This window comes from Macaca mulatta, chromosome 1, assembly GCF_049350105.2.
Source record: "Macaca mulatta isolate MMU2019108-1 chromosome 1, T2T-MMU8v2.0, whole genome shotgun sequence".
Classification (NCBI taxonomy): domain Eukaryota; kingdom Metazoa; phylum Chordata; class Mammalia; order Primates; family Cercopithecidae; genus Macaca; species Macaca mulatta.
This window is the reverse complement of record NC_133406.1, coordinates 26,849,602-26,873,433: the sequence shown is the minus strand read 5'-3', so window position 1 is coordinate 26,873,433 and position 23,832 is coordinate 26,849,602. Positions and strand designations below refer to the sequence as shown.

At 36.9% G+C, this 23,832-nt stretch overlaps 1 protein-coding gene across 4 annotated transcripts in view; it reads left to right on the top strand.

The window, feature by feature from the left end:
- Window positions 1-25: 25 nt before the first annotated feature.
- Window positions 26-23,832, top strand: part of NME7 (NME/NM23 family member 7) — a 207,825-nt gene continuing 184,018 nt past the window's right edge. For 2 of the 4 annotated variants that reach the window (XM_077999557.1, XM_077999550.1), the window contains exons 1-2: window positions 26-115; window positions 292-349. Coding sequence is in view for 2 of the 4 variants with exons in the window: in XM_028850168.2 (XP_028706001.1) it covers window positions 113-115 (3 nt within the window). In the remaining 2 variants the exon portion in view is untranslated. The remainder of the gene's footprint in view (window positions 116-291; window positions 350-23,832) is intronic. The other 2 variants (XM_028850168.2, XM_015125004.3) reach the window with 1 other exon arrangement.

Sequence of the window (23,832 nt, the reverse complement as noted above, 5' to 3'; positions counted from 1 at the left end):
ACCGTGCGACAGTGGGCGGTGCTCTGTTGCCTGAGTAACCGGATGATGGTGTTGGTGGTGGTGTCTTCCTGTCTCAACGATACCTATTTTCTAGTGCTGAGATCCTGAGACAATGGTGAGTGCCAGGGGATGTCAGAATAACGGCTGTGGGTCCTAGCTACTTAGCGTTCCAAGTCTTCGGGCGGATGGGCACTTAAAGTTGTCCTGTCCTCCCGACCTTCTCCTCATTATCTCTTTCCCCCTTCCCATGGGCTGTTACTGCAGTTTACTCGCTCTCCGTATTTCTTACAGCACCCTGAATTCCACTGATGCTACTAAGTCTCTAGAGTAATGAAACAGAAAATTCAGGGTAAGGCATCGAGTCTAATCACCTGTTTTGAACAACATTATGTGTTTTCATTGTTCATCGTGGCATTTTTCATGCTCACAGATTCACATTAACGCGCTTTATTAAGAGTGTGGGGTGGTGTGTATGTGACTGTCTCAACACTAATCTGAATCTCCCTAGATCTTGGAGTCCTTTTGCTTTTCTGAGTGGCAGAGCACTGCCCCACGCCCCCACGAGGGCCATTAACAGATGTATGTTGGATCAGCTCTCGTCTGTCCAGTTGCTTACCTTCTAGGTCTGTGCTTGCTTTTCTTTTCTTTCTTCTTCTTCTTCTTTTTTTCTTTCTTTTTTTTTTTTTTAAACAGAAATTTCTCCTGGGATTGCTTGGAGAGCTTCTGCAATTCACTGTTTGGACTTCACCCCTGGAAATTCTGAATGAAAGGAATGGGGCTTGGTATTTGCATTTTAAATAAACCTGTAGGTGATTTTAATTCACCCACATGTTTGAGAGTACCAGGGTTCTAGTTAATTCACTTAACTATCGTGTCTTTTAAGCACTTATGGATAATGGACTGGAAGATAGAAAGATCTTTAGATAGTTATAGCTACGAATTTAGAAACAGAGCCCCCACCCATCACCCCTTGTTTCTTCATACTACTCAGCAATCCTTTTGGTTACCCCAGTTTTCCCCTGCCCCATTTTCTGTAAAGACATTTTCAAACCTTCCATTTATAAACCCTGTCTTTTGCCCTTCTCATTTCTCCTTTCTAAACATGATGGAGTATAACAATTCTTCAACCTCATGCCCCCAACCTACACACTGATCTATATTTTTGCCAAGCCTTTAGTCTTGTATTTCTAGTGTAGAGAAAGGGATATTAAAGGATAATCCATCCATCTTTGCTTTTGATCTCATTTGCTTCCATCTGTTACATTTCGCTTCCAGTTGTCTTTTTTCTTTCCTGTGCTTTCAGCCTCTTCCTCTTCAGTTCCTTCTACTCAGTGCTCAAGTCACACATCTTATGAAAATTAAATAAAGCAAAACCATGTCATCCATCCTGTGTTTATCCAGTTATTTCCCAGTCCTCCTATCTATCAGTAAACTTATTGAAAGGATATTATTTTTACTTATATCAAACAGACAAAAGTCTTTTGTCTGGCTTCTTTAATGCCTTCAAGAAAGTTGTTCTTGCTTAAGTTTCTAAAGGCCTTTTAAATGCCAAATACAGTAATTACTTCTCAAAATTTATATTGCTTAGTCTGTTTGTGACAACTGAGGTTCATAGTCATTAATTCCTTTTACTGGCTGTGCCTGGTTTTTGAATGTCATTCTTTGGAATTCACTCCTTAATTACTTTCATTTCTTAGTCTAGACATTTTCCTTGGGTGATTTTGTCCACTCACATGGATTCTATTAACACCTTTGATTTTGCTTCTAAATTTCAATTTTTCTCTCAGATCTACTAATGCCTAACTCAGTTGCTTCCCGGACACATCTGTCTCAAAGGTCCCTCAAACTTAATATGACCAAAACTGAACTTGCTATCTTTCCTCCTGGTTTCTCCTATTTTCACCAAGTTAAATACTGCTACTACTATATTGTAACCTAAACTAGAAATCAGAGTTATCCTACATTCCTCCCTTTCCTATTTCTCCCATATTCAGTTGGTCACTAGATCAAATTTTAGTTTGTCATCTCCTCATTTCTTGATTATTTTAATAGTGACTTTTACAGTCTGGTCTGGAAATTCTCCAATCCATTATTTTCTCTGCCACAAGAAGGAATTTTTAAAAACCCAGCCTGTTGATTTACTCACCTCCTTAAAACTCTAGAATCCCCATTTCCTACAGTAAAATGTCTAGAGTGGCACACAAATTCCTCCATGAACAAGCACTTCTCTGTCTAGCTTTTGCCTTTCCTTTTCCATACCTTTTTTTTTTTTTTTTTTTTTTTTTTTATAAAAAATTATCTTGCCTTTTAGCTACTTGCTTTTCATTGAACATACCAAGCAACTTCAAACTGGTAGTATGCCTCCTCTTTCTACTTTGCACTTGCAATTCCTTCTACACAGAATACCTGCACCCTCTTGTTGCTTGCCAAACTCTTATTTATTCTCCTGTTACAGGCCAACGTGTTCTTCTTGCCCGCTTCCCAGAAAGGCCAAACATCGAGAATGCAGGAGTTGCAGCAGAGAAAGAGTTTAATGGAGGCAAGGCAGCTGAGTGGCAGGATAGGAGATATTTCTAAAATCCACCTCTCTGACAGCTTGGAGGTTGTGGTTTTTAGGGATAATTTTGTGGGCAGGTGGGTAGGGAGTGGGTGCTGCTGATTGGTTGGGGATGAATTTATAGGTGTTTCCAAACTGTCTTCCTGTGCTGAGTCAGTTGTCTAGGTGAGAGTCATAGGACTAGTAGAGTCAGTTTCTTGGTATGAGTCATGTATCTGGGTGGCATCAGGAGGTTTGCCAGAATGCAGAAGCCTGAAAAATATATCAAGACCAATCTTAGGTTTTATAATAGTGATGTTATCTAAAGGAGCAATTGGTGAAGTTACAAATCTTGTGACCTCTGGCTACATGACTTCTGAATAGTAAGAAATTGTAGAAAAGCAAGGACCAGTAGCTGGTTATTGCTTACCTATGCCTATATCTTAGCAGATTTTAGATCCCTCTTAGAATCCTAACTTTGCGGCCTTCTATTAGTCTTACAAAGGCAGTTTTAGTCTCTAGAGGGGGTCAGTTTTGGAAGGGACTATTACCATCCTTGCTTCAAAGTTAAACTATACATTTCTCCCATAGTTAGCTTGCCTATGCCCAGGTATGAGCAAGGGCAGTTAGCTTTGTGAGGTTAGAAGCAATATGGAGTCAGTTAGGTTAGATTCCTCTCACTGTTATAATTTTTGCAAAGGTGGATTCACTTCCAGACCCAGTGTAGGTGTCTCTGCTGTGATGCCTTCCTTCCCTGCTCAGAGACGGTTGAGTCGAGTCAGGTGCAGTGGCACATGTGTATAGTCCCAGCTGTTGAAGAGGCTGAGGCCAGAGGATTGCTTAAGGCCAAGAGTTCAAGGCCAGCCTGAGCAACATAGCAAGACCTTGTCTCTAAAAAAGTATAAATAAATACAAATTTAAAATCTGTGCAGATAATCAGAGCTTTCCCCTCCACACTGTGAAATCAAGAAAAAAAGAAAAAGGTTGATTGTTCATTCTTTTTTGTTACCATTTAATGTAGTATATGTCTCTCCTATTGTACTTGCCTCATTCAGTTGAAATTACTTGTTTATAGATTTGTCACTGTTACTAAAATGTGAACTGTTAGAGGAATTGATGTTTATTTTGTTCACAGTATTACCTAGATTATATTAGGCACTCAAATGTTTGCGGAATGAATACAAAATAAGAAAGAATGTGGTAAGTGGTCTGAGAGAATACAAAATAATTGGGGGCACATTGTGCAATTGAGTCCCTGCTTCTCAATCAGAGTCAGAAAAGTTGTCATAAAGAAGATGGAATAGAATTTCAATAGTTAGAATTCAATGACCTGTGCAATGGCATAGGGAGGTTGGAAAGTGACATTTGCTAAATACTGTTTTGTTTTTTTTGTTTTTTTTTTGCCTGTCTTACATTATTGTTATCAGACTTCCCAGGAATGCTAAGGGCAGTGAATGAACTCCTGTTCCCACTCCTCCTGCCGGGATTGCAGGCTGGGGCTTTTTCAAATTAGGTGGTCTATGAAGGCCTCTCTGTGGAAAGAACTTTTATATTGAGACCTGAATAATATAATACAAAGTGCAACGATCTGGAGGAAGTGTTCCAGGCCACGCTAACAACAAGATCAAATACCCTGAGGCAGAAAAGAGATTGGTATATTTTAGAAACTTACGGTTCAATGTAATAAACTAATAGAAACTGGGTGGTGGGATGGTGCAGGGGTGGCTGCAGTAGGGAAAGTATGGTACAAAGTATCATGAAATGTGGTTAGGGAGGTAGGCAAAGGCCAGACCACACGTATACATACAGCAGTGTTTCTCAAACTGTACCTGGTAACTCATTACTCAAATTTGTGGTATGTAGCCAGCATTAAAAAGAGGACATAAAATACCAGCTTAACATATTCACTACATGTTGTAAGGGTAACTTTCATGAACTTTTGTTTAATTGTATATGTATTAGATGTGTACTGGATTCTGATGTAAAATGTATTTCTTACTGTGAGTCCTGATCCACAAAGTCCAAGACACAGTGTACTTTAAAGAATATATACTTTATTTGTTTTGTTTTGTTTTATTTATTTATTTATTTTTGAGACAGGACATTGCCCTGTCACCCAGGCAGGAATGCAGTGGTGAGATCATGGCTCAGTGCAGCCTCAACCTCCCAAGTTCAAGCGATCCTCTAGCCTCAGCCTTCTGAGTAGCTAGGATAATAGTTGTGTGCCATGATGCCCAGCTAATTTTTATTTTTATTTTGTAGAGACAAGGTCTCATTATGTTGCCCAGCCTGGTTTTGGACTCCTGGGATCAAGTGATCCTCCCACCTTGGCCTCCCAAAGTGCTGGGATTATGTTTATGTTGAGATTTCAACTATTTTGCCTTTTAAACTATATATTAGCCACCACATTCAGTTAATATATAGTTTAAAAGGCAAAATAGTTGAACTCTCAAGGCCTGCAGATATTCTTACTCCTCTTTTGACCTAGTGAAAATGTTCTTGTTGTGTGGCAGATACAGCTTTGAATTAACGACAGCCTAAAATTGCTAGAGTGAAATTTTCAAGTTTCTTTCTGCATCCAGATCACTCTCCTACATATTTGCTGTCAATTGTTTATGAGAAAGAACAGGCCTAAGAAGCAGATGTCCCTTTTCTGTATTCACTCTAGCCACTGTTGTATGTATTGTAGCAAAGGATTATGGCCTCTCAATAAGCAGCTGAAGATGCAGGTTGTTTGCTCTGTTGGTGAGGCTTCCTGACCACTGCAGTTTATCTAATCAGCTTCTGTCTTCATCTAGTTTGTTACAATTGTAGCTTCCAAATTCTAGAACCACCTTTATATTGTGAAGCAGAGATAGGGAAGTGTAGTTTAGCATGTTTCTCATACATCTTGTTTAAGATGAAACGTATACTGGACTCATCAATTTCTTTACTTTTATGTATTATAAAGAGGACAGAGAAGGTAATTCTAAGATACATTTGACTAACAGAGATATTCATGTTTTATATCTTCTAAAATATAGTATTTATTGGAATATCATTACTCCAGATGAACTGTTAGTATAAGGAACAACTTTAAAGATTATTAGCTATGTTCCATAAGAACTAATCTAAAGTTTTGAAGTAAAATGTCTCAAAGTTGTTTGTTTGTTTGTTTATTTATTTTTGAGACAGAGTCTCACACTGTCTCACTGGCTGGAGTGCAGTGGCTTGATCTCGGGTCACTGCAGCCTCTACCTCCTGGGTTCAAGTGATTCTTCTGCCTCCGCCTTGTGAGTAGCTTGGATTACAGGCATGTGCCACCATGCCTGGCTAATTTTTGTGTTTTTAGTGGAGACGGTGTTTCACCATGTTGGCCAGGCTGGTCTCAAACTCCTGACGTTGAGTGATCCACCTGCCTCGGCCTCCCCAAGTGCTGAGATTACAGGAATGAGTCAAAGTTGGTTTGAACAGAGCTTTCAAAGACAGTTTCATGATTACTGAAGAACAAACTTTTATTCCATGAAATGAAATGCTTTTCAGTTTCCAACTTTATAACGTTTCTCCTAATAGCTTTTCTGGTTTTGTTTTCAGCACCCGCTTTTTTATTTATTTATTTATTTATTTTTAAACAGAGTTTTGCTCTGTCGACCTGGCTGTGGAATACAGTGGCGTGATTTCAGCTCACCGCAACCTCTGCCTCCTGGGTTCAAACGATTCTTGTGCCCCAGCCTCCCGAGTAGCTGGGACTACTGGCACACGCCACCATGCCTGGCTAACTTTTGTATTTTTAGTAGAGACAGGGTTTTGCAATTTTGGCCAGGCTAGTCTCAAACTCCTGACCTCAGGTCATCCGCCCGCCTCGGCCTTCCAAAGTTCTGGGATTATAGGTGTGAAGCACGGCACCCAGCCAGCATCTGCTTTTTATTTATCCAGAATTTCTTTTGTTAGTTGAATTGTTGATTTGAAGGAATTGCAGTTCCAAAGATCCACAGGATTTTATTTACAAAAAATGAATCAGAAAGTATAGGGCATAAATTGCAGATATAAAACACTTAAAAGTTTATTTTCCTATATATTGTATTAAAATGCACTTGAGAGCCTGGTATATTCTTGTTTAGTAGGAAACAGTGGTATTTGGAGAACTGAATAGTAAGTGGTTAATATAATGCCATAATTTTTTTTACATGCAGCTTTTTATTTATTTTTGCTTTCCTTTTTCTGCCTTTTTATTCTCAATTCTTTCTCATTCACCAGTTATTCTTCTATTCAAGAAAGTATTTATTGAGTACTTTCCATATGCTGGTAACTGGTGGCTATACATTGATTAATAAGATAGCACACCGTGGCCCCTACCTCATGGAATTTATGGAGAAAAACCAATATTGGAAAACAAATTGCAACTGTAAGCTGGGTTACAAAAGAAAAATGACAAGGTGAGGTGGAAATTAGTAATAAAACAGAGTGATCTGAAGTAGCCTGGGGTGGTGAGGGAAAGCCTCCTTGATGACAAAACTCTTTAATTCTTTTTTTCCTTAGTTTAGGAGAAAAACAATTTACATGAATAAATAGATGAATGATCACCTCATATGATGATAAGTACTATGAGGAAAATTAAACTAAGTAATGCAATATTGGTTGGTTCCAAGAGCGAGTAGCCTTGAGTAGGACAATCAGGGAAGGTCCTTGTGAGGATGTGACTTTTAAGCTGAGATCTCAGTGATAAAAAAGAGCTTGCCAGGTGGAAACCTAGGAGAAGAGCATTCCAGGCAGAGTCAATAGTGAGCACAGAGGTGCATTAAAGGAATAGGAGGGAGCTAGTGTGGCTGGGGCCTAGGGAATGAGAGGACAGCTAGATGAGAAGCGATCTGAGAGGCAGGAAGGAGCCAGAAATACTGAGACTTATGGAACTTGGGAAGGATTTTGGATTTTATTCTAAATGCAGTGGGATTATACATCTTATATATGTTACCTATTCCATCAAAATATTTTATTTTCCTTGGATTTGCCTGAAATTTTTGCCATATTAATTTGGTCTCTTGGTGCTTATTTTTATCTTATCTGTAAAATTTATGATCTTATAAACTTTGGGAAATATTTTTCTGACCTGCTCTTGTCTTCGAACTTCAGAGACTCCTAATTTCATCCCTTATAGTTGCCATTTCATAATGTATTTTCCCATTTCTGGACTTTTTTTTGTTTCTATAATATCTACTCTAAGGAGTGGCGAGCAGAGCTACATATTCCAGGTGGGTATGCATTATAGTTTCAACATGGGAATTATGTTTGCTGCTGTGATCTTCACCTATTACCTTTCTTGATGGTGCTGTAGCATATAATTGAAGTATCTTACTTTCCAGAAATATCTCCAGCATTCCCAATGAACTTTGTATTCACTTTTTTTTTCAAAAACTGCCTAAATTTCTTCACTTCCAAAGTTGTCAATATTTTAAAACTTTCTGTTAATTAGTTGTGAGAAACTGTAGCTATTAAAATATACTGCTTAATTCACGTTTATTTTCTGATTAGACACTTGGCCTTAATAAGTTGCTATTGTTCTCTCTCCTGACTCATCTTATGTGCTGTGCCTTCTTCATATTTCTATACTCTTTAAAATGTATCTTCATATGCACACATAATGACTCTAGAGCTCTCTGATAGATGTAAATTTAACTTTTATCCTTTGTTTTCTGTAGTTTCAATATTTACATGATAAATACATATGCTATATATGTTTTATATATATTTATAAAGGTATTTAACTTATTCTGTTGTAGAAATATAGGAAAACTACTTAGTGATTTTTAGAAATTAGAAAATATAGAAGTAAAAGTAATAAAATTAAATTTTTCTATAATAACACTGCCTGTATACAATCGCTATTAATATTTTTGTATAATATCCTGGTCACCATATACTCATACACACACACACACACACACACACACACACACACAGATACATATATATATCCTTTAAAGTATGATACTATTATATTCATTGTTTAGAAATCTGGTTTTTCCTGCTTAATATATCTTGTGCATTTTTCCAGATCAGTTTTAAGAACTACAGTCAGCCCTCGATATCCATGGTTTCTGCATCCAGATTCAACCAATTGATGATTGAAAATATTTGAAAAAAAAAATAACAATACAATGATAAAAAATACAAACAAAAACAAGGCAGTATAACAACTATTTACGTAGCATTTGCGTTGTATTAGGTGTTGTAAGTAATATAGAGATGCATTAAAATATAATGGAAGATGTGCATAGGTTATATGCAAATGCTATGCCATTTTATGTAAGGGACTTTAGCCTCTAAGGATTCTGGTATCTGCAGGAGTCCTGGAACCAATCCCCTGCAAATACTGAGGGACAACTCTACGTCTTATTCTTTCATTTATTCTGTTTTAAAAAATCCATTTATTAATTTGTTCTGTTAACACAATAACTAACATATTTTTGCAAACACATTTTTATAGACATCCATAATTATTCCCTTATAATAAATTAAAAAGGGAATAACTGGGTGTGTGAGGTCATGTGCATTTTCAAGACTTTTAATATACATTGCCAGACTACTCCCAAAATAGTTTTGTCAATGAATACTCTGCTAGCAGTGTACCATGGTGCCTGTTTCTTCTAAACTCTAAACTGGTATTTCTATACATTACACACGTATGTCTAACAATAGATTTGAACTTTTAATAAAACTGTCACCTGCTTTGCTCAGAATATTGAGAGACATATAAATTACTGTATGTTCTATAGATGAAAGGCACTGTTAATACTTACCTACAATATTTCTTTGTAATTATTGTTTTATATCTCTTATAAATTGTTAAAATTCAAGATTTATCGTCTGACTGTAGTGAAGAATATTAAGTTAGCCTTTTTAAAACTATTATTTGTAGGCAGATTTTGCAGTCCTCTCTTGTGTACTTATTTTCAAGATGTAGCTTGTTGAAGTACAAACGAACTGATGTAGAACAAGAAATCTAAAATTTCAATCTTTATTCCAGTCCTGGCTTAAGCACTTATGAGCTGTGTGTTATGTAATCTTTCTGGATAGTTATTTTCTTATCCATAAAATCAAAATAATACTTTCTGTTTAGATTACCTTAAAGCATTTTTTGTGAAGATCAAATAAGTTGATATGAAAAGTAATTTATAAACTGTAATATACATATGAAATGTCTTATTTTCATATTAACCAGATTGCTGCCTAATGAGAAGATAGTTGAGGAAAATGGAAGAGATTAAAATGTCAACCTTCAAAAATAAATATTTGAGGTTAATGGTGTTATGCAATTTTGTGGCTATTAAAAAATTTACTTTTATATATTAAATTCCTTCTTCCTAAATTTGTTTTTAGATTCATTTTCCTAATGGGAACAAGAAAAAGCTGGTAAAAGGGAGGGAAGCATGGGAAATGGCAGAGATGGGTCTTGAGACCAGTTTCAATAATGGTCATATACTTTTGTGGGTAGGGGCAGCTAAACATATGTGATATGTATTTAGCAGGTATTAGGTGTGAGATCCCTGAATATCTACTCAACTTAAATAGATTAACTGGGAATGTTTACTTTTATTGCTGGTCATGTGAGATTTTATTATTCAGTAATTTGACTGTGAAAGTACAATGAGACCATTCAGACCCCGTCTCTTTCTTGCCACTTACACTCAGAAATTTGGCTCTGGAAAAACTGAAAACCCCTTCGTCTAGTGGCAAGTACAGTTTTATCATTTATGTTAAACCATATTGCTTTTTAGGTACCTTATTGAATTTTACTGCATGCACTGAAATCTCTGAAAGGTGAATATCTGTGTATCTTTGATTTCTGAATATTTTTCATAATTAAAAATTTTTAAGTTTTTATCCAAAGAAAGAATGGCTTCTCTAATAATATGATCACTTTTTTTTTCTAGCTTTTCCACATAAACATTAGTATTGACCTTATGATTTTTATCTTGTCTCCCAATACCTTTAACACCTAGGTTGTAGCATGCATTATTAGAACACTTTTAGAATCAAACTTGAAATAATAAGCATTTATATTCAGATATAGAGCCGAGACTCTTGAACTCATCTTTCTGCCCACTTTTGGCTTCTTGCACCATGATATATACCTGAGATACAATGATGAACAAGACTAGATTTCTTTCTTAAAAAGCTCACAGTCTTGAAGGAAGAGAAAAAAAGAGAAGAAGAGAAATATATGATACACTGTAACACTGTAATACTAACTTAGGGAAATTCAATTTCCTCATTTGTAAAATGAGAAAAATAATAATAATAATCCTGGTTCCCTTATAGGGATATTATTATAATTAAATGATAAATTGTTTAGCTCAATGCTTTATACACTGTAAGCATCCGGTAAATGTTAGCTGTTATTACTATTGCTACTGCTGTTATTTCCAAGTGTTAAGATAGAGACCTATTGAATGTGGGGACACAGAAGAGAGACTAATACTGAAGGAATGCTAATTAAAAAAAAGATTAGTTGACTTCACAGCTTTTTCTCTGCTATGTTTCATTCACTGAGCTTCAGGTTCTCTTTAACGTGAATATGTGTAAATCCAAAATTAAACTTATGCATATTAATGCCAACATTGATTCCCTAAACTGATTGGAAGGCATTTGGAAATGAAGTAGGAAACTCCGTCATTGTGATTCATTGTTCAGGGTTCAGACTAGTGTCCTGTACAATTAAATGCTTAACAGATGCTTCCCTCCATCCTACTTGCTTTTAAACATTTTTGTTCATTGACCCAGATGTCCCTTTGGGTGAGTGTTGAGTGGACACAAGATACACAGAGTTGGTGACTATTCAGAAGTATTTGAGGTAGTTCTTATTCATATAATTTTTAAGCAATTCTTTTTGGTTTAGGCTTTTGAGATATACATTTTCAAAGTTTACATCTTTTTTTCCCCCCAGTTTTACATACACTTCAACCGCACTTGCTATTCCATTTGCCTAAAATGCTCCTCCACTTATTTTCAGACCTATGTTCAAATGACGCTTCATCAGAGAGTACTTCCTTGTCCACCTTTCTAAAGTAACACCTCCAGTTGCTCTCTGTCCCCCTACCGGCTTCACCTTCTTCTTTTTTCACTTTAGCACCTGACAAAAGCTTTGCAAATCTGTTATTTTAATGATAGTGCCTGACACTTAGAGAATGTTTTCTATTTTTTAAGGCATTTAAGATTCTTAACTAATTGACAGTGTCCTTGGAAGTAGGTATTGTATTTACAGAGAAGAGATATCAATATCAGGGAGCAGAAAGGCACAAACATCCAAGGAAGAAAGACAATCCTCTGAAAAGATAGTTGAAAAGAAAGGAAGGTAACTTTCCACTGAATTTCCCTGCTAGTTACTGGTAGAGACCAGGAGTGGACAACCAGTTTTGATCAGGGCTGTTCACCTCTAGAGAAAAGTCTAGAATTCTGGGTCAAAAACAGTGGACTCTTATTCTGAGAGAGAGCTCTAGCTTCATTCATTCAACAATTATTTTTAAGTTTCTCTTGAGTGCCAGGCACTGTTCTGAGCAATCAGTGACAAAGTCCCACCCTTACGGAGCTAACACTTCTGGGGAGACGCAGAATAAACAAATACATAGTATAATGTGTGGTTTTGATAAGTGTTATGGAAAAAAAAATCAAACAAGACAGAGAGTGAAGAAGTTGGTATTTAGTTGGCTGGTCAGAGAAGCTTCCTTACATTGCTGACATATGAGTGGAGACCTGAATGAAGTGATGATGTGGAGAGCCCTGAGAATCCTAGCCCTAGAGCTGTCTAGGCAGAGGAAATAGTACATCCAAAAACCCTGAGGTGGGAGCCTGCTTGGTTTATTTAGTAACCAGCAAGAAGGCCAGTGTAACTGGAGCAGAGAAGGTGAGGGAGAGGGTGGCAGAGGCAGGTGAGGCAGAGGAGATAAAGAGGTAGCCTGAGGCCAGATCATACAAGGCTTATGTGGCATGAAATCAGTCTTTTTTAAACAAAATTAAACAAAATTTTTGTGGGTACATAGCAGGTGTGTGTGTGTGTGTGTATAATATATATATGTTACATATTACACACATCCATAGTATACTAGGTGTATGTATGTGTGTATATAAGATAATTTAATATACTGACTATATTTAATATTTATAAATATATAAGTATATGTTTAATACTTTAATATATAAGTATGTACATGAGATATTTTGGTACAGGCATGCAATGCATAATAAACATATTTTGGAAAATTTGGTATCCATTTCCTCAAGTATTTATCCTTTGTGTTAAAAAACAATCAAGTTATACTCTTCTAGTTATTTTAAATTGTATAATTAAATTATTATTGACCTATTATGCTCTTGAATACTAGGTCTTACTCACTCTTTCTTTTTTTTTTTTTTGTACCCATTAACCATCCTCACTCACCTCCTCACAACACCCTACTACCTTTCCCAGCCTTCTACTTTCTATCTCCATGAGTTCAATTGTTTTGATTTTCACATCTTGCAAGTAAGTGAGAACATGCAATGCTTGTGTTTCTGTGCCTGGCTTATTTCACTTAACATAATGACCTTTAATTCCATTATGTTGTTGCAAATGACGGAATCACTTTTTTTTTATGGCTGACAAAATTCACATTTTTAAAAATGGTATTTGTACCATATTTTCCTTATCCATTCTTTTGATGAGCACTTAAGTTGCTTCCAAATTTTGGCTGTTGTCAATAGTGCTGCAGTAAACACAGGAGTGCAGACATCTCTTTGATGTACTGATTTCTTTTGGGTATAGACCCGGTAGTGGGATTGTCGGATTGTAAGGTATCTGTATTTTTAGTTTTCTGAAGAAGCTCTAAACTGTTCTCCATAGTGGTTATACTAATTTACATTCCCAACAATAATGTATGAGTGTTCCCTTTTCTCCACATCCTTGCCAGCATTTGTTACTGCCTGTCCTTTGGATAAAACTTTTTTTAAATTGGGGTGAGATGATACTTCATTGTAGTTTTGATTTGCATTTTTCTCATGATCAGAGATATTGAGCAACTTTTCATATCCCTGTTTGCCACTGGTTGTCTTCTTTTGAGAAATGTCTGTTGAGATCTTTTGCCCATTTTTTAGTCAGATTATTAGATTTTTTCCTGTGGAGTTGTTTGAGCTCTTTGTGTATTCTGATTATTACATCTTGTTAGATGGGTAGTTTGCAAATATTTTCTCCCATTCTGTTGGGTTGTCTCTTTACTTTGTTGATTGTTTCCTTTGCTATGCAGAAGCTTTTTAACTTGATGTGCCCCAATTTATCCATTATTGCTTTGGTTGCCTGTGCCTGTGTGGTGGTGTTCAAGAAATTTTTGCCCATACCAATGTCTTAGGGATTTTGCTTAGTAGTAGTTTCATAGTTTGAGATCTTAAATGTAAGTCTTTAATCCAAATCCATTTTGATTTTATTTTTGTATATGGCCAGAGAAAGGGATCTAGTTCCATTCTTCTGCATATAAATACCCAATTTTTCCAGTACCATTTATTGAAGAGGCTGTCTTCTCCAATATATGTTCTTGGAACCTTTGTTGAAAATGAGTTCATTGTAGGTGTATGGATTTTACATGTTAGAAAGCAGTGGAAGAGAATTCACTGAATGTCACTCATATTCCATAAGAGTGGCTGTTCGAATCTGATAATTTCATCAATAAGTTTAAAAGCTTTAAACTTATTTGGGGCTGATTGGGCAAAGGATACCCCCCGCCCTTAGATTAGGTTCTCTTTCATGCAAGGAATTAGAGAGAAATGAAATTGTTGACCTGGCACAAGCTATCCTTTCATTAAAATGTTTCCTAAAGTCCTGATGACTGGAGGGGATATATTAAAAACAATAGGAGGCTGCTCTGCCTGTGGAGTAGGCATTCTATTATGCCTTTACTTTCTTAATAAACTTGCTTTCACTTTTCTTTAAAAAAAGAAACTGATTAACTTATAAGTCAGAATGGGAAAGCTCTTTTTCTTAATAGTTAATAGCTATCACTTATTGAATGCCTACTGTATATTAAATTCTTTTCACATAAGGAAAACCTCAGTTTTTAAAAATACTCAAGATTATACTGCTAGAAAGCAGTAGGGCCCAGATTTGAGCCAGTTAAGCCTAGAACTTCATATTCTTTCTAGCCTACTACTTAGGGTCATGATGTTTAAATTTTTTTTTTTTTTTTGTAACTCTTTTTTTGCTTTTATGTAGCTATACAAAGAAATTTAACTTCCTTTTCAAAAACTCAATTTCTAGTGGATATAGGTGATATACATTTTTTTCAGGGATTCAGAATTCATATTTTGATACTTGACTAGGGCTCTGCAAAATTACTATGGTTTAATGAATAACTACAGGGCTAAAATTGAAGGTATATGTAAAACGGCTTTGTGAAATGGCTTTTTGGGCAGGATATGTTGAATCCACATTGAACACTAGGTGGCACTCTTCCATCATTGGACACTTCCAGGAAAAGCTATCCTTTATGGATTTTATTAGTTGCTTATTAATTTTAATCATATTGAAGTGGCATTGGAATGCTATTTATCTAGAAATCACAGATGCATACAGTGTCACAGATTATTTCTCATAAAGTCAAAGACACACATTTTTCTTACCTAAATTAGAAAACTTTAGCATAAATGATGAAACTAATGATCTTCTTTGGGATTAAGCTTGAAAATGCGGGGTTTTTTTTTTTTTTGTTTTGTTTTGGCCTTTTTTTTGGAATCTGTTACTTTACCAAAATATCCTTTGACATTTTAAAAAACTTAAACAGGAAACTACAAAATAAAAATAATGTTTGAATTACATGAGATAATATAGGCAAATGCATTCCAAAGAAAACACTGTCTTAGTATCTTCTTCAGCTAGACTGTGTGATGATCACTACTTCTAACACTTGTGGATGTATCAAGACTTCGACCACTTTTATAAAGGTACCTTTGTGGTTACAACCACTTAAATCTGTATCACTTTACCGTAAACACAGTATTTTCTTCATTGACTAATATTCAAAAAGACTCGTTCTTTTTCTCATGAGGAAAATGCTATCAGACTCAGCAGCCAACTGTAGCTAATGCAGAATAGTAGTAATTTGCAATGCATGTAAATCTATATTTATATTTAGCATCTGCAGCATTTGGTATATGACATACAGGAAAAGATGGAACCATTTTGGTTTGCATATTTTGCATAGAGCTACTTTTCTCTATCTGTGCAACCAGGGCTGCTACATACTACATAGAGGACATTGTACAATTATGAGTGAGTTGCTGATATTCTTATTGATTATGTATTTTTCTAACAGGTGGCAGTAAAATATTCTGAGGAAGGTACAACTTTTTCTGTTTGCACAGGAGTACTAGATGGACTAAAGAATAGTCTTTTCAGATTTCTTAGCAATGATACTGCTCGTCTATGCCATTGGCTCTTATTCTTGAAAGAAAAAAGAATATGGGAGGAAGGAGCACAGGAGAGAGAAGGTGATATAAAAGTACCATTCCAGGATGCATCTAATTTACTACAAATGTCAGGGTGGGTTTAGGGCCTCTACAATGGATAGATGCCACAGGATGCCATCCCACTGTATCTTCTCCTCATACTCTACCTTCAAATCATACTGGCTTTGTTGTTTGTTAAACTTGCAAAGGTCCATCTTCCTCCCAAAACTTTATACTTTTTGTCTACCTGGAATGTTTTTTTACCCCAGGTTTCTGCATGACTGGCTTTTCCTCATCCTGTTTTGACATCTCATATCAAGTGCAGTTGTTATTCTAGTTGAAGGGGTACTCCCTAGCTCACTACCCCTAATAATTGGCATGTTTACTTATTTATCCTATTGTTTTTGTAACACAATTTATTTATTTACTTACATTTTTAGAAATGGGGTCTCGCTGTGTCGCCCAGGCTGGAGTGCAGTGGTACAGTCATAACTCCAACTCCTGGGCTCAAGCGATCTTCTGGCCTCAGCCTCCTGAGTAGCTGCAATCATAGGCATGAGCTATGATGCCTGGCTATAACATATATTATTACAAGAATTATATATATATTTTTTACTTTTACATTCTGTAAGGAGAGACAGAAAATTAGTAAGTAAGCTGCATGTCAACAGGGCCTTGTCTGTCTTCTGTCTTGAATATCCCCACTGTCTATTGCAGTGCCTGGCAAAGAGAAACCATTCAATATTTGTTGAATGAATGAAGGCATGAATAAATTCAACTTTTAAGGCATAACTAACATTTCAGTTGATGATAGCTAGAAGAGTTCTGCTTTTTAAATTTATTCATTCAACAAATACTTAATAGATATCTGATAAATGCAATGCATATACCTAGTCCCTTGGGATGCATCCATAAATAAAACTGACAAAAATCTCTGCCCTAAAAGGGCTTGCATTCTATTGGAGCAGATATGCAATAAGCAATAAACATATGAAGTATAGTATACATTATACTTGAAGGTAAATAAGTGCTAGGGGAAAAAATGAACAGGGTAATGAATGTTGGGGGTACTGATAGTGGTGTTGAATATCATTTAAAGGGAGGTGGCCAGAGTTGGTCTTGTGGAGAAGATGATGATACCTGAGCAAAGTCTTGAGGGTGAGAAAGGATAAGCCATGTAAATATTGGGGAAAAAGTATTCCAGGAAATAAGACAGTGGACAGACTTTTTTAGGTGGGAGCATGCCATGTGTTCAAGAAACAGTGTGGCTAAGGCAAAGTAAGCAAGAGTGACAGTTGTGGGAGATGAAGTCACACGGATCACTGGAGGCCAGATCCTGGACGGCTTTGTGTGCTATTGAAAGTGGGTTGACATTATTCTCATAGGCTGAGTTGGCAAATTTTAAGCAGAGGAATGAGGTGATACAATTTATATTTTTACAGAATCCTCTCTGGCTATATTTTTTTAAGAGTAGATGTAGGGGGGCAAAGATGGAAGTAGAGAGATTAGTTATGAGGATATAATCTACGTGAGAGAGTATGGTGGCTTGGAGTAGGGGGTTCGCAGTGGAGGTAGTAAAGTGGCTAGAATGTGTATATGTTTTGCAGGTAGATCTAATAGGATTTCCTGATGAATTGGATCTATGGTCTGAGAGAAAATGAGTCAAGGATAGAGTTAAAAGATGACCCTAGGATTTTGTTCTGAGCAATGGTAAGGATAGCATTGCTGTTAACTAAGATGCGGAAGATTGGTGAAGAAGCAAATTTGTGTTAGGGGGCTTGGAGCAGGATTTCAACTTGGGGCCTGTTAAACTAGAGCTGTCTAATATCTAAGATAAAAGGCAGTTGGATAGATATATGCACCTAAAATTTAGAGGGAGTGGTCTGGCCTGAGCACTGTCAATATATAGATTATATTTAAAGCCGTAAGACTAGACAAGATGATAACAGAGTGAGTGTAGCTAAAGATCAAGGGTCCAAAGACCAAGTTGTAGAGTATTCTGACACTCGAACATCAAGAAACCAAGGAGAAAGGACTGAACTGGAATAGAAGAGAGGTTTCAAATCAGCAACTTAAGGTTCTACCTTAAAACAAAAAACAAAAAACAAACAAAAAAGGGCAAAGTGTGATGGTTCACTCATGTAATCCCGGCACTTAGGGAGGCAAAGTGAGAGAATTACTTGAGGCCAGAAGTTTGAGACTAGCCTAGACAACATAGTGAGACTGCCCCCCTATCTCCACTAGAAAATAAAAAGAGAACAGAAAAAGAAAAATAGGAACGAATTAAACCTAAAGGAAATAGAAAAGAAAGGAAATAAGTATTGGAGTAGAAAACAGTAAAATAGAAAATGGAAGAAATCAATGAAACTAAAAATCAGTTATTGGAAACAATTAGCATAGGCAAAACTTTGGTTAGACTGACCAAGAAAAAAGACTGAAGATACAAATTATCAAAATCGGGAATGAATGAGGACACATTGCTCCTATCCCTACAGAAATTAAAAGGATTATAAGGAAATACTAGGAACAACTTTATCCCATTAAATTAGATAACTTAGAGGAAATGGGCAAAATCATTGAAAGACATAACTGCTAAAACTCAAGAAGAAATAGAGAATCTGAATAAAGCTATACTAAATAAAGCAATTGAATTCGTAACTAAAAGTCATTCTACAAAGCTCATACCCAGATAACTACTCTCATGAATTCTATTCCACATTTAAACAATAAATAATAGCAATCTCACAAACTTTACTGGAAAATAGAGGAGGAAGTACAATTCACTCAGTGAAGCCAGTATTGTCCTATACCAAAGCCAGATTAAGACATTGCAAGAAAAGAAAACTACAGACCAACATCATGAATAGAGGCAAAAAAATCTTCAATAAAGTATCAGCAATATTAGCAACACGTAGAATGGTTTATATACCATGATCCAGTGGGATTTATGCCAAAAAGATTTAACATCTGAAAATCAATGAATATAACACAAAAAAAAATAATGAAAGAAAGGATAAAACACATATAATCATAGACACAGAAAAACACTTTACAAAATTCAATACCATTCATAATAAAAATTCTCAACAAATTAGAAGTAGAAGTGAACTTTAACCTAAGGGGGTTTATGAAAAAGCAACATATTTAAATGGTAAGTGTGAATGCTTTCTTCCTGAGATTGGGAACAAGGCTAGGATGTCTGCTCTCACAATTTTATACAACACTGGAATGGAAGTTCTAGTTGGTATAGTAAGTCAAGAAATAAATGAAAGACATCTAGACTGGAGAGGATAAAACTGCCTTTATTCACAGAGGATGTAACCCTATGTATAGAAAATCCTAAGGATTCCACAAAAAAATTACTACAACTAATGTGTTCATCAAGGTTGCAGAATACAAGAGCAATTGATTTCACAAAAATTAATTATATTTCTATATACTATAATGAACACTCTGAAAAAGAGATTAAGAAATTAACTCCACTTCAATGACACCAAAAGAATACTCAGGAATAACTGAAAGAATTGTACACTGAAAACTACAAAACATTACTGAGTAAAATTAAAGACCTAAATAAATGGAAACATTCAACCTTCATGGATTGGAAGACTTAATATGGTTAAGGTGGCAATTCTCTCTAAATTAGTAGATAGGTTTAGTGCAATTCCTATCAAAATCCCAGTGGGCATTTTTGCAGAAATTGACAAGCTGATCCTAAATTTGATATGGAAATGTGAAGGGCCCAGATTAGCCAAGATGTTTTGAACAGGAATAACAAAACTGGAAAACTTAAACTTTCTGGTTTCAAAACTTCCTATAAAGCAACAGTAATCAAGACAATGTGGGCCAGGTGCAGTGGCTCACACCTGTAATCCCAGTACTTTGGGAGGCCAAGGCAGGAGGATCACTTGAGGTTAGGAGTTCGAGATCAGCCTGGCCCACACGGTGAAACTCTGTCTGGTATAAAAATACAAAAAAATTAGCCAGGCATGGTGGCATGTGCCTGTAGTCCCAGCTACTTGGGAAACTGAGGCAGGAGAAAATTGGCCAAACCAAAGAGGCCACAGACCCTATGCAAGTCCAAAACCTGGCAGGGCACTTGTTAAAATTTTTTTTATAACTCGTTAAATCTTAAAGCTCCAGAATGATCTCCTTTGATTCCATGTCTCACATCCAGGGCATGCTGATGGAAGAGGTGAGCTCCCAGGGCATTGGCAGCTCCTTCCCTGTGGATCTGTAGGGGACAGCCCACATGGCTGCTTTCAAAGGCTGGCATCAAGTGCCCCTGGCTTTTTCAGGCACATGGTGCAAGCTGTCAGTGGATCTCCTATTCTGGGGTCTGGAGGACATTGACACTCTTCTGTGTGGGGGCCCTGACCCCACATTTTCTCTCTGCATTGCCCTAGTAGAGGCTCTCCATGAGGGCTCTGCCCTAGCAGCAGACTTTTGCCTGGACATCTGGGTGTTTTCATACATCTTCTGAAATCTAGGTGGAGGCTCCCAAAGCTCTGCTCTTGTCTTCTGCACATACCTGCAAGCCCAACACCATGTGTCAGCTGCCAAGGCTTGAGGCTTGCACCCTTTAAAGCAATGCCCCAAGCTGTATCTTGGCCCCTTTTAGCCTCAGCTGGAGCTGGAGTGGCTGAGACTCAAGGTGTCACGCCCCAGGGCCACACAGAGCAGTGGGGCCCCAGGCCCAGCCCACTAAACCATTTTTCTCTCCTAGGCTTCCAGGTCTGTGATAAGAGGGGCTGCCGTGAAGATCTCTGATATGCCCTGGAGACATTTTCCCCATTGTCTTGGCTATTAACATTCTGTTTCTCATTTTTTATGCAAATTTATTCAGCCCGCTTGAATTCCCCCCTGGAAAATGGGTTTTTCTTTTCTACCACTTGGCCAGGCTCCAAGTTTTCCAAACCTTTTTATCTGCTTCTTTTTTAAACATAAGTTCCAATTTCAAACCATCTCTTTGTGAACACATGTGACTGAAAGCTTTCAGAAAATGCCAGGTCACCTCTTGAATTCTTTTCTGTTTAGAAATTTCTTCTGCCAGATACCCTAAATCATCTCTTGAGTTCAAAGTTCCACAGATCTCTAGGGCAGAGGCAAAATGTTGCCAGTCTCTTTGCTAAAGCATAACATGAGTGACCTTTACTCCAGTTCCCACTAAGTTCCGCATCTTCATCTGAGACCACCTCAGCCTGGACATCATTGTCCATATCACTGTCAGCATTTTGGTCAAAACCCTTCAACAAGTCTCTAGGAAGCTCACAACTTTCCCACATCTTCTTTTCTTCTGAGCCTTCCAAACTTTTCCAACCCCTGCCTGTTATCTAGTTCCAAAGATGCTTCCATATTGTCAGGTTACCTTTATATCAGTACCCCACTCTGCTGGTACCAATTCTCTGAATTAGTCCATTTTCACACTGCTATAAAGAATACCTGAAACTGGGTAATTTATGAAGAAAAGAGGTTTAACTGACTTACAGTTCTGCATGGCTGTGGAGGCCTCAGGAAAGTTGACAATCAACTTTCAACTTGGCAGTGGGCAAAGGGGAAGCAGGCACCTTCTTCACAAGGCGGCAGGAGAGAGAGAATGTGCAGGGGAAACTGCCACTTTTAAAACCATCAGCTCTCATGAGAACTCGCTATCACAAGAACAGCATGAGAGAAACTGCCCTGTAATCCAATCACCTTCCACCAGGTCCCTCTCTTGACACATGAGGATTATAATTCAAGATGAGATTTGACTGGGGACCCAGAACCAAATCATGTCAATACTGAAATGGGATAACTGAACGGTTCACTAAAGGGACTAGTTACAAAGGTATGGGCAGAGTAACAGAAACTAACAAGGGATGGTTCAAGAAGCAGAAGTCGGGGTTAGTGACAACAGGGAGCCTTTACTACTTCTTGACCTATCAGGGAAAACGGAGAGAACTACCAGAGAGCAGCTGTAATGGAAAGGCTGTCTGACACGAGCTGTGGTCTTCATTGCAGAGGAGAAACTTAAGCAATGTGATCTGGCAAGGAGGAGGAAGTAGAATAAATATCTTGGCCACTCGTTCTCCTTTGATTTGTAGCCACTGGCTTCTACTGGCCAAACCTATGTAAAAGTCCAAGGGCAAGGGGTTCCTTTGATGACGTTCATGGAGGCCAGCTGACCAGGCTTAGAACAGGATGGAGAAGAGCAGAGTGAAGGTCTGGAGGGACAAATGGAAAATGTCTAGCACATCCACTTTCAGGCAGACTGGTACAATAGCTATGGGATAAAGGAATAACAAGACTTGGCTCATTGTGTTTGTGACCTTGACAACAGTTGCTTTTTTGGAAAAACTCAAAGTTAGCATTTATATTGTTATTTTCTGTGTGATCAGATGATTTCTAGCTCAATAATAAAGTCAATTTTCTAACTGAACATTAAGTGAATAGTTTATAATTGCTTAAATATTTTCATGCCACTATAATTAGCCCCAGAATTTATTTATTGATTAAGAGCCATCTCTCTTTTTGGAATATTGAGGTTCAGTTAGTTGTTGGCCAGTGATCTCTGATGGGTAACTCATGTCCCGGAGTTACTTAATACTTTGCCAAGTATATTCTTTTAAGATGATAGTCAGAGAAGCCCATAGTTATCCAGAAAAGTAAGAAAAGATGTCCTCTTTGAGAATCGTTCTGGAAATATAAGTAAACGGACTTACAAACAAATATTAGAGTTTTGGGGGGAGTTTTTTGAATATGGAAGAGTGGATTTTTGCCATTTTGTCAAGATGTATTGCTGTGCACATTTATTTACTCCTTTAGATCTTTATTTTGGTAAATGTTTTTTTTAAATTTATTTATTATTATTATTATACTTTAAGTTCTAGGGTACATGTGCATAACGTGCAGGTTTGTTACATATGTATACTTGTGCCATGTTGGTGTGCTGCACCCGAGTTGATGGTAAATGTTTTATTTGAGTATTTTAAGGTCCCAGAACTAGGAGAGCCAGCTTGAAGTTTCAATAGAAATAAGTGATACAGCTTCTGTCTTTGAGAATTTCATAATTTTATCAGAGAGATAATTGTGTTGTGTAATACAAAATTAGACAACAACCCAGTGTTCTGCTGTGGGAACATCAGTCTGCCGTGAAGAAACAAGGGTCCTTGTTCAACTAAGCCACTTAACAAGTCAACGTAATTTTTGCCAAGTCACTTAACTTATCTGAGCTTCTGTTTCCTCATTGTTAATGTTCCTTTGATCTCTGAAATTCTGTGAAAATCAAATTCCAATTACAGAAATATCCATTGGCTGGGGTTGGTCTGGGAAGATTTCATAATAACCGTGTTTTCTTTGAGATGTCTAAAGGAAAGTTCAGCCTTGCTTTTCAGAGAGGTTTCCCTTGATAGATGGTTTATGGCATTTTTTTTTCCCCCACTGGGCAGTGATCTGCAGAAGTCAGCAAAAATTTTCAAGATCATAGGGCCCGAGGTGAAGTTTAAAAAGCTGTTTCTCCCCTGAAACTGGATGTGTACCTTTTTAAATGATTCCATCTTGTTTGACCAGCTTCCTGCTTTATACTCAAACTGTGGAAATGGTTCTTTTCTGGCATTTTTCACTAACAAAATTTAGCAGGAATTAAGGTGAAAGTACATCTTAAACATCACAGTTGGGGGAATACAGGCGTTTGTGTTCTGTTCACTGCATCATTGACTTTTTTTCTGTAAAGACAAAAACTAATGCATTCTATTTCTGAGATATTGTCTTGAAGTGACATTAAAAAACACAATCTTGGAAATATGTGAAATTCTGTTGAAAATATTTTTTCAAAAGAAAACATTTGTATTTAAACTGTAATTTTTTAAAAG